The 10,000-nt window shown below is 41.8% G+C and overlaps 1 protein-coding gene and 1 long non-coding RNA gene across 3 annotated transcripts in view; one reads left to right on the plus strand and one right to left on the minus strand.

Annotated features, from left to right (window-relative positions):
• The window catches only part of LOC106819268 (nephrocystin-3-like), a 12,744-nt gene extending 7,211 nt beyond the window's left edge, over positions 1–5,533 (plus strand). Inside the window, exons 6-13 of the mRNA XM_014823913.1 lie at positions 77–303; positions 808–941; positions 1,339–1,510; positions 1,592–1,671; positions 2,288–2,471; positions 2,916–3,030; positions 3,497–3,723; positions 5,408–5,533. Of these exons, the coding sequence (XP_014679399.1) occupies positions 77–303; positions 808–941; positions 1,339–1,510; positions 1,592–1,671; positions 2,288–2,471; positions 2,916–3,030; positions 3,497–3,723; positions 5,408–5,533 (1,265 nt within the window). The remainder of the gene's footprint in view (positions 1–76; positions 304–807; positions 942–1,338; positions 1,511–1,591; positions 1,672–2,287; positions 2,472–2,915; positions 3,031–3,496; positions 3,724–5,407) is intronic.
• Positions 5,534–9,240: 3,707 nt separating this feature from the next.
• Positions 9,241–10,000, minus strand: part of LOC106819269 — a 3,504-nt gene continuing 2,744 nt past the window's right edge. For both annotated transcript variants that reach the window (XR_001395388.1, XR_001395389.1), the window contains exon 3: positions 9,241–9,770. This is a non-coding gene — a long non-coding RNA (uncharacterized LOC106819269). The remainder of the gene's footprint in view (positions 9,771–10,000) is intronic.

Consider the following 10,000-nt stretch of genomic DNA (forward strand, 5'->3'; position numbering starts at 1 on the left):
GACGTAATCACTTTAATATACTTGAGTTGTACATTTGTTAGTGAGCATTAATCGGTCGCTGGCGTTTTGCGCGCAGGACTGCACATGCTCTGGGGCAAGTACTCGACCGCCGACGCCCTCTGTAAACAAGCGCTCGACATCTACGAGAACGCGCTGGGACCGCAGCACCACCTGGTGGCCAGGGAGCTCGACATGCTGGCGATGTTGTGTCAGAAGCAGGATAAGCTTGATCAGGCAGAGTCGCTGTACGCGCGTGCGGTCTCCATCCATCAACGCCGCGTCAAGGTGCCGCGACGAAACCACGTGAGTCATCACTGCTGCGTAGATTGTTGTTGTTAACGACCGAGCGAAACGTTCATAGAAATGTAGTATGTAGTGTGATAGTCGACTTATTACTGTGTAATGACGTATTAATGATGATTATTTTGGTATTGTATTTGGTAATAATTTATTTTTATTGCTTTTTGTAATATTTTTTATGATTTTATTGTTTTTTGTTGTATAATAACTATTTTTGATTGATGTTATTATTTTTTAGTAGGTCTCAGGGGAGAGATAGTGATCTGCTAGATGGCACATTATTAGTGTGTTGTGGATATAGAATTCAGTTAACCCTAACCCTAACCCTAAACCTAATTCCCTAATTCTAAAATAAAACAAAATTAGCCAAAAATAATAGCCAACAAAATTAGCCAATCAGAGCCATCCCCTAGCGGATCACTATCTCTCCCTTGTGCAAAATTTATTATTTTTTCTTTGTAATTTTATTATTTTTAATGATTTTATTGATTTTTCTAACTGTCCTAGGTCGGAGAGAAGGCGGACATGTTGAAGAGGAGACTTGTGAAGCTGGAGCAGGTGGCGTTGGACAGAGCCTCGCCCGAACTCGCTCGCTCCCTCAACGAACTAGGAGTACTCTTCTACCTGCAGAATAACCACCAGTAAGTTCGCTCTTCTCTCTCTCTACACGACCTTACATCTTCCTGATCTACTTTAACCATCTAAATTAATAAATTCTGTAGGATTAGAGCTTTGGGTTTGGAATAATAATTATGACAAATACTTAAAACTGTTTATTTATTAAGTATTTACTAACAATTTATTATTCATAAATTTTATAATTGATAAAAATAATTAACTTTAAATTAAAATACGTATTTAATGAATTTTACAGATATTTAATGACATTTTTAGTTCAACATATGAAATTAATTTATTCAATTTCAATACATCCATGACAAAACATTTTAATAACCGATATTTAACGATATTTAATCACTGTAACGACACACGTAATTAACCTCATTACTCGCGTCGCGGCGTTAACGATGATTGCAGGATGGCGGAGAAGCTATTTGAGCATTCGTTGGAGATCCGTGAATCGTTGCTCGGGCCGCGGCACCCTGACTGCGCTCAGTCACTCTACAATCTGGCCGGGTTCTACAACGACAGCAAGCTCTACGACAAAGCCGAACGATTCTACGAGAGCGCCCTCTCTATTCGCACAAACGTAAGAACATCCCCATGTTGCTCTGTATTGGCATGACCTAAGGCCAGCCTCTCTCTCCTCACACACTAACATGAGGTCTAGCTTCCTCTCTCAAAGGGAGACAAGGCAGCCTTGCAGGCCTGCATCTCACACCTCTCCATGTTCCAGGCTGCTTTCACCAGGTTCTTACACACATCCTCAAACAATTTTCAATTAATTTTCAATTTTCAGAAAGAGAGCAATTTTTCGGTAGTCTATCGTAAAATCGTCGCCGTAGAAACTGGATTTTCTGATATCGGCCTAAACTAGACTGTTACAGTTGTTATTAGTGGTGTAGTCAAATGATAAGGTTATAACTGACGTGCTAAAATATTCGAACAAATTTCGTTTATAAAAACGAGATAAATTTTTTGTCACCGATTGTAAAATCGTCAGAGAAGAAAATTTATTTATTTCGAAAGATTTTCTGGTATGAGTAAAACTAGATGTTTTATCAGTGACGTAGTCAAACGATGACGATCAAACTCACTATTATCTATTGAAAGATAAAACTACCAGAAAAGAGAGTCAAGAGCTTACTAAGTAGGCATAATTATAGCAATAATTAATATTGAAACTTGGTCTATAAAAATCAAACAATTGGCAACGTAAAAATCATTTAGATATTAATTTAATCATAAATGTGTAGACTCATTATCAGTCTTATCTAATTAATTCTGTCGTGACTATTTTTATTGCTATTATTTATAAATCGTGACGTGAGTCGGTATCATGTAATAGTTACGACTGCGTCACCAGGGGGCGCTGTGGAGAGCTGCTCGACTATTGGAAGTTCACGGGAGCGGAGCAGTCCGTCATGGCCGACGTTTACTTCGCCGCCATCAAGCAGCAGGAAGAGGAGGCTGGTCGCCGTGGCGATGACACGACAGCGCAGCTAGCGAGGGTCGCTAATCTCTACGAGGCGTTGGGAATATTCCTCAAGGTTCGGCTTCCGCAAATCCCGGATGAGTTGATAAGCGATGTTCTAATCGTGAATACAATTTCATAATAATCGTAATAAATTCTATAGTTGTCGATTCTCTTTTTATTAATTGTTCTTATTATTTCAATTTGAATTTAAATTTGTCGTAATTGTAATCTAAATTTGAATCGGATTGAAATTTAAATCTCGTTTTCGTCGTTAGTTTCCCGCACTGCGCAAAGCAGCGTGCATTGTGGGAAGCAGAGTGCATTGTGGGAAGCAGATGGCATTGTGGGAAGCAGATGGAATTGTGGGAAGCAGCGGGCATTGTGGAAAGCAAACTCCACGACAGATGGCGCTCTCGCTTCAATTGTGGGAAGCAGATGGAATTGTGGGAAGCAGAACACTTTCCGTGAGAGATATCGCGTTTGCGTTTATCTTCGTTCGTTGTGTTATTGTTTCCAGGACCTGGGTTTACTGAAGCAGAGCGTCACACCCCTACAGAGGGCTCTAGAGGTGAGAGAGATGGCGCTGGACCCCGACCATCCGAGTGTCGCGCAGGTGTTACATCAGCTAGCCGGTAAGAATGAGCGCCCGTCTATCAGTTACAATGAGCTATTGTTATTGAGTTGTATTCAATTTACTACGTCACGAATTTTCTATGGTGTATATTGGTAAAGTTTTTGTTGCAATTTTTTTTACATGATAAGTATAAGTACTAACAGCACTAAATGTATCCTCAAATTCTTACCTAATAGGATTGTTTCTCAACTAGTTAAAAATCCAAAAAATCTGGGCAATGTGATATAATGATCACAACATTAAATGCTTGCTATGGGTAATGTATGAGTCACGAGTGTATGTTTACATCGAACGGAATAGCAAAATAGGAAGTATAATGCAGCAATTTAACCATAAAAACTGAACAATCAAAAGTGGACATATATTGTTTACTTTTACTATTTACGGTGACGTAATCACTTTAATATACTTGAGTTGTACATTTGTTAGTGAGCATTAATCAGTCGATGGCGTTTTGCGCGCAGGGCTGCACATGCTCTGGGGCAAGTACTCGACTGCCGACGCCCTCTGTAAACAAGCGCTCGACATCTACGAGAACGCGCTGGGACCGCAGCACCACCTGGTGGCCAGGGAGCTCGACATGCTGGCGATGTTGTGTCAGAAGCAGGATAAGCTTGATCAGGCTGAGTCGCTGTACGCGCGTGCGGTCTCCATCCATCAACGCCGCGTCAAGGTGCCGCGACGAAACCACGTGAGTCATCGCTGCCGCGTTGATTGTTGTTGTTAACGACCGAGCGAAACGTTGATAGAAATGTAGTATGTAGTGTGATAGTCGACGTATTACTGTGTAATGACGTATTAATGATGATTATTTTGGTATTGTATTTGGTAATAATTTATTTTTATTGCTTTTTGTAATATTTTTTATGATTTTATTGTTTTTTGTTGTATAATAACTATTTTTGATTGATGTTATTATTTTTTAGTAGGTCTCAGGGGAGAGATAGTGATCTGCTAGATGGCGCATTTCATTAGTGCTTGTTGCTGGATATAGAATTCAGTTAACCCTAACCCTAACCCTAAACCTAACCTAATATCTAAATAAATACAAATTAGCCAAAATAATAGCCAACAAATTGCCAATCAGAGCCATCCCCTAGCGGATCACTATCTCTCCCTTCTGTCAAAATTTATTATTTTTTTCTTTGTATTTATTATTTTTTATGATTTTTATTGATTTTTTCTAACTGTCGTAGGTCGGCAGAGAAGGCGTACATGTTGTGAAGATGGAGACTTCTGAACGCTGGCAGCCAGCGTGCGTTGACAGAGCCTCGCCGGTAACTCTGCTCGCTCCCTCAATACGAAACTAGACGTTTCTCTTCTACTTGCAGTAATATAATCACAGTAAGTTCGCCTCTTTTATCCCTCTACATCATACACTTATCTCCTGATTCTACTTTAACCATCTAAATTAATATATTCTCGTAGGATCAGAGCTTTGGTGTTTGGATAATAATGTATGACAAATACTTTAAAACTTGTTTATTTATTAAGTTTTACTAACAATTCTATTATTTCTAAAAGTTTTATAATCTGATAAAAATAATTAAACTTTATACCTAAAAATACGTATTTATAAATCGAAGTTTTAACAGATTAGTTAAATGACACTTTTAGTTCAACATATTAATTAATTTATCCTCAGTTCATACATCCATGACAGAAACATATTTTAATAACGTGATTTAAGATATCAATCACTTGTAACGAGAACACACGTACATTATAACCTGTATCCGCGTTGCGGCCGTTAACGAGATTGGCAGGACATGGCGGAGAGCTATTTGAGCATCTCTGGAGATCCGTGAATCATTACTCGGGCCACGGCCACCCGACTGCGCTCGTCACTCTATCAACCTAGCACGGGGTTCTACACACGATAGCAAAGCTCACGACAAAGCCCGAACGATTCTAGAGTAGCGCCCTCTCTATTCGCACAACGTCAAGACAACTCTCATGTTGCAACTCTGTATTGGCATGACATAAGGCCAGCCCCTCTCTTGCTCACACACCTAACTGAGGTCTAGCTTCCTCTCTCGTTCATCTCTCTCTCTTTTTTTATCTATCTCTCTATTTCTCTATTGTCTCTCTCTCTCTCTCTCTCTCTCTCTCTCTCTCTCTTCTCTCTCTCTCCTCTCTCTCTCTCTCTCTCTCTCTCTCTCTCTGTCTATGTCTTTCTTTCTTTACTTCTCTCTCTCTCTCTCTCTCTATGTCTTTTTTCTTTATTCTCTCTATCTTCTCTCTCTCTCTCTCTCTCTCTCTCTCTCTCTGCATATGTCTTTCTTCGTTATAGCTCTCTCTCTCTATCTCTCTTCTTTGTATATGTATCTACATAAGACTAGATACATAAATGAGGTATTTCACACGTCGTCCAGGGCATTACCTGCGACGATCCTGCCGTCGCCTCGTTCGTGAAGCACCTGGCGTGGTTCTGCGTAAGCAGTGGTAAGCTGGCAAAGGCCAGAGCCGCTGTACAGACAGGCTCTCAGCCTCAGGAGTAACAGTCGTTCGGCGAGACTCACCGCAGCGTTGCCGGCCCTGCGTTCACCTTGCCGTGCTCTACTTGCGAAGATGGTAGGTGTTATTTTATTTATTTTATTTATTTAGCAATTATCCATCTATTACTATACATTAGCATCCTTTTACAATAAATTCTGAATTCATAAATTGGATTAAACTTCCAAGGATATATACACAAATGCATGACTAGCCACTTAATATTACATTGTGTCCTTGCTTTTGCTTATGCATTGAAATCTAACAATTACACTACTAATACTTCCATTGCATAAACCATTGAATATACAAATTGTGTTTGAACTGGTTATACAATGTGCTACATTATCATAAGAAGATACAAACTTTTATTATGCCTAATTTGTCAACCGAATTCTTTTAGGCGAAAATCACATTAGGTGTTGCTATACGTATGCTGTTGTAAAATGCTTGCCATGGTGTGTAATTAATGTATTGGTGCGATGTTGTAAATATTTAATGGGCTGTTTAATGTTACATGCTATTGTAGATGTTGATAAGTTGCATGGTTGTTGTTAAGGTGTTGATATTAGTAGGTCGTTGTCAGTGTTCTACGCTTTAGATGCTTGTTTTATGATGCCGCGGTGTGTGGTGTTGGTGTGCGTTTTGTTTGTGTACACCAAGGACTATTGATTATAGCAACCAGGTTAGGTCACGATCGTGTTTAGTGTTAGAGTGTTTAGGATTAGGATTAGGTCTAGAAATAAGGTTAGAGTGTTAGGTGTGTATATATGTGATGTGTGTGTCGTGCTGCTGTGACTGTGTGTGTGTGTGATGTGTGGGTGTGTGTGTGTGTTGTGTGTGTGTGTGTGTTGTGTGTGTGTGTGTTGTGTGTGCTGATGTCGTGTGTGTGTAGTGTGTGTGATGTGTGTGGTGTGTCTGTAGTGGTGTGTGTTGCTGTGTGTGTTGTCGGTGTGGTGTGTGTCGTTGTGTGTGGTGTGTGTGTGTGTGTGTGTGTGGTGTGTGGTGTGTGTGTGTGTGTGCTGTGTGTGTCGTGATGTGTGTGTGAGTGTGTGATGTGATGTGTGCGTGTGTGTGTGTGTGTGTGTGTGTGTGTGTATGTGTTGTGTGTGTGTGCTGCGGTGTGTGTATTGTGTCGTGTGTCGCTCGTCGTGTGTGTGTGTGTGATGTGTGTGTGGTGTGTGTGTGTTTATGGTGCGCTGTGTGTGGGTGTGAGCTCGTGTGTGTGTGTTGTCTGTGTGTGTGATGTGTGTGTGTGTGGTGTGTGGTGTGTGGTGTGTGTGTGGGTGTGTGTTGTGTGTGTGTGTGTGAGTGTGTGGTGGTTGTGTGCCTGATGTGGGTGTACGGTGGGCTGTGTGTCGATTGCGTGCTGTGTGTCGTGTGTCGTGTGTGTGTGCAGGTGTGTGTGTGTGTGTTGTGTCGTGTGTTGGTGTGTGTCGTGTGTGTGTGTGGTGTGTGTGTGTGTGTGGTGTGTGTGTGTGTGTGTGTAGTGGTGTGTGTGTGTGTGTGTGTGATGTGTGGTGTGTGTGTGTGTGTGTGTGATGCTGTGTGTTGCGTGTGTGTGTGATGTGGTTGTGTGTGGTGTGTGAGTGACTGTGTGTTGTGTGTGTGTGTGTGTGTGTGTGTGTGTGTGTGTGATGTGTGTGTCGCGTGTGTGTGGGTGTGTGTGTGTGTGTTGTGTGTGTGGTGTGTGTGTGTGTGTGTGTGGTCTGTGTGTGTGTCGTGTGTGTGTGTGCTGCTGTGTGCTATCGGTGTCGTTGTGTTGTGTGGTGTGTGTGTTGTGTGTCGTGTGTGTGTGGTTGTGTGTGTGCTGTGTGTGTGCTGTGTGTGTGTGTGTGAGTGTGTGTGTGGTGGTGTGTCGTGTGTGTGTGTGTGTGTGTGTGTGTGTGTGTGTGTGTGTGTAGTGCTGCATGTGCTGTGTGTGTGTGTGTGTGTTGTGGTTGTGGTGTGTGTGTGTGTGTGTCTGTGTGTGTGTGTTGTGCTGTGGTGTGTGTGTGTGTGTGTGGTGTGTGTGTGTGTGTCGTGGTGTGTGTGTGTGTGTGTGTGTGTGTGTGTGTGTGATGTGTGTGTGTGTGTGTCGTGTGTGTGTGTGTGTGTATGATGTGTGTGTGATATCTGTGTGTGTGTGTGTGGTGTGTGTGTGTGTGTGTGTGTGATGCTGTGTGTGACTGTGTGCCGGTGTGTGTAGGTGTGTGTGTGTGTGTGCTGTGTGATGTGTGTGTGGAGGTGTGTGTGTGTGGTTGTGTGCTGGGCCTGTGTGTGTGTGTGTGTGTGTGTGTGTGTTGTTGTTTGTTGTGTTGATGTGTGTTGTGTGGGTGTGTGTATATTGTGTTGTGTGTTAGCACTGCTCTCAATTCGTGACAGGGTAACCACCGGCAGCGCTAACCTCTTCTATACAGAGCCTATGCACATATTTGGGAGAGGCCATGCGGACGGCCGTTCAGCGGCGTCGCTGGAACTCTGAGGAACATGGCACTGCTCTTACTACGACGTGGCGAGTTACCTGCATGGATGCGTGCAGCGTGTGCTGTGCGTGCGGCCTGGTGTGTGATGTGTACTGTGCATCAGTGTCTTTGTTTTATATGTTAATTGCAATGTTAATTAATTTTTATACATATATATATGTACTATATAATATATTCATTATATCATTTTATGAGTGGCGACTGATGAGAAAGCCAGCGCAGCTTTACAAACGCGCGACCGACATTAAAGACAACAATGACGTGGCGCCATCTAGGAGGAGTTCTAGTCTGGAGAACAGTGTGAGATAACATTTATGTATCCATGGTGATATGTACGTAACGGGCCTATTGTTTATAGAGGGCCTTCACCGCGTGCCTTGTAGAAACCAGTAAAAAATGTATCATATTATAATCGATATATATATATACATATATATATATGATCGTGTAATTGTTACATCTCTGTAAATATATGCGTATGTAACCAACACGTATCAAACATGTATAGTTTTTTGTGTTCAAACGTTAGTTTTTGTGTTCAAATGTGTTACACTTTTTGAAGTGGTGTGTTCACCTCTCATGTAAAATCTCATGTTATTTAAAATTTAAAATTTCACTTTTATTGACACGTTTCACCTGCGATATAAAGTTTAATTGCATTTCTCAACGACAGACGCGTACCGACGCTGTAGTGTGCGTATGCGCTGTAGAAACGCCCGAAATGGTCGACATTTTAAAGAAGATTGTAGAATAGTGAATAGTAATAACTCCATGGCAGGTTTCGGCTGGAGATGCAAGAGCAGTTATGGCCTTCTGTATGCAAATCATTTTCTCACAACATAGTCATGACATTGTTCGAAATCATCGAGGATTTATGTACAGACGTGATTATATGCAAGAATAAACTGTACAGCTGTGAATAGGAACCTAAGTGTTTGTCCGACTCACTGATTAATCACCTGATGTGAGTTTGTTGATTGTGATGTGTGTTGGCGTCGAGGAAATGCATTTATTTATGTTAACATTAGACAATGTCAGTGCAACTGTGATATAAGATAAAGATGAATCTACGCATGACTTACATTAACATTGACGTGACATGGTGTGTCTTTATTAAGATGAATCTACGTATGACGTACATTAACATTGACGTGACATGGTGTCTTTATTAAGATGTATCTACGTATGACGTACATTAACATTGACGTGGCATGGTGTGTCTTTATTAAGATGAATCTACGTATGACTTACATTAACATTGACGTGACATGGTGTGTCTTTATTAAGTAAGCGCTACATGATACATCTCATCAAAGCATTACGATATAAAACATGAGATATCGTTGGAATGATGATTATATATAATATATGATTATTAGCATCACACGCACAGACATATGAACGTACAAAAACACACGCTGAAACACGTGAACACGCACGCATGCGCACCCACACGCACACGCACACGCACGCACACACGCACACACACGCACACGCACCTATTCATAATTTCAGTGAGAGTGATATGACTTCCAGTCATTCTGCAGTAGATCTAGCATTGCTATCCGACCAGCCATCGTCCCTCAGTGCTCTCTCTCTCTCTCTCCCTCTATCTCTCTCTCTCTATATATATACATATATATGTCTCCTGCAGCAGCTCACGTCTTCAGGTAGCCAACCTGTCTGTCTGTCTGTCTGTCTGTCTGTCTGTCTGTCTGTCTGTCTGTCTGTCTGTCTGTCTGTCTCCTGCAGCATCTCACGTCTTCAGGTAGCCAACCTGCGAACCAGAAATGCAGACATTAGAACGTGGCAACAGATGACGATTCACGTGATTGCTGTCATGCTGTAAACAGTCTAACAACTAGCAGGCATGAGAGTGAGTAACAGAGAAATTAGTTGAAGATATTAAAGGCGGGGGTGCGGGGGCCGCCCAGGCGCCCGCGGCACGGGTTCTGGTACAAATCTGTACAGTATATATCTGCCACAACAGCCAATCAGAACGCTCGT

The sequence above is a fragment of the Priapulus caudatus genome, unplaced genomic scaffold (genome assembly GCF_000485595.1).
Source record: "Priapulus caudatus unplaced genomic scaffold, Priapulus_caudatus-5.0.1 Scaffold3077, whole genome shotgun sequence".
Taxonomy (NCBI): Eukaryota; Metazoa; Priapulida; class Priapulimorpha; order Priapulimorphida; family Priapulidae; genus Priapulus; species Priapulus caudatus.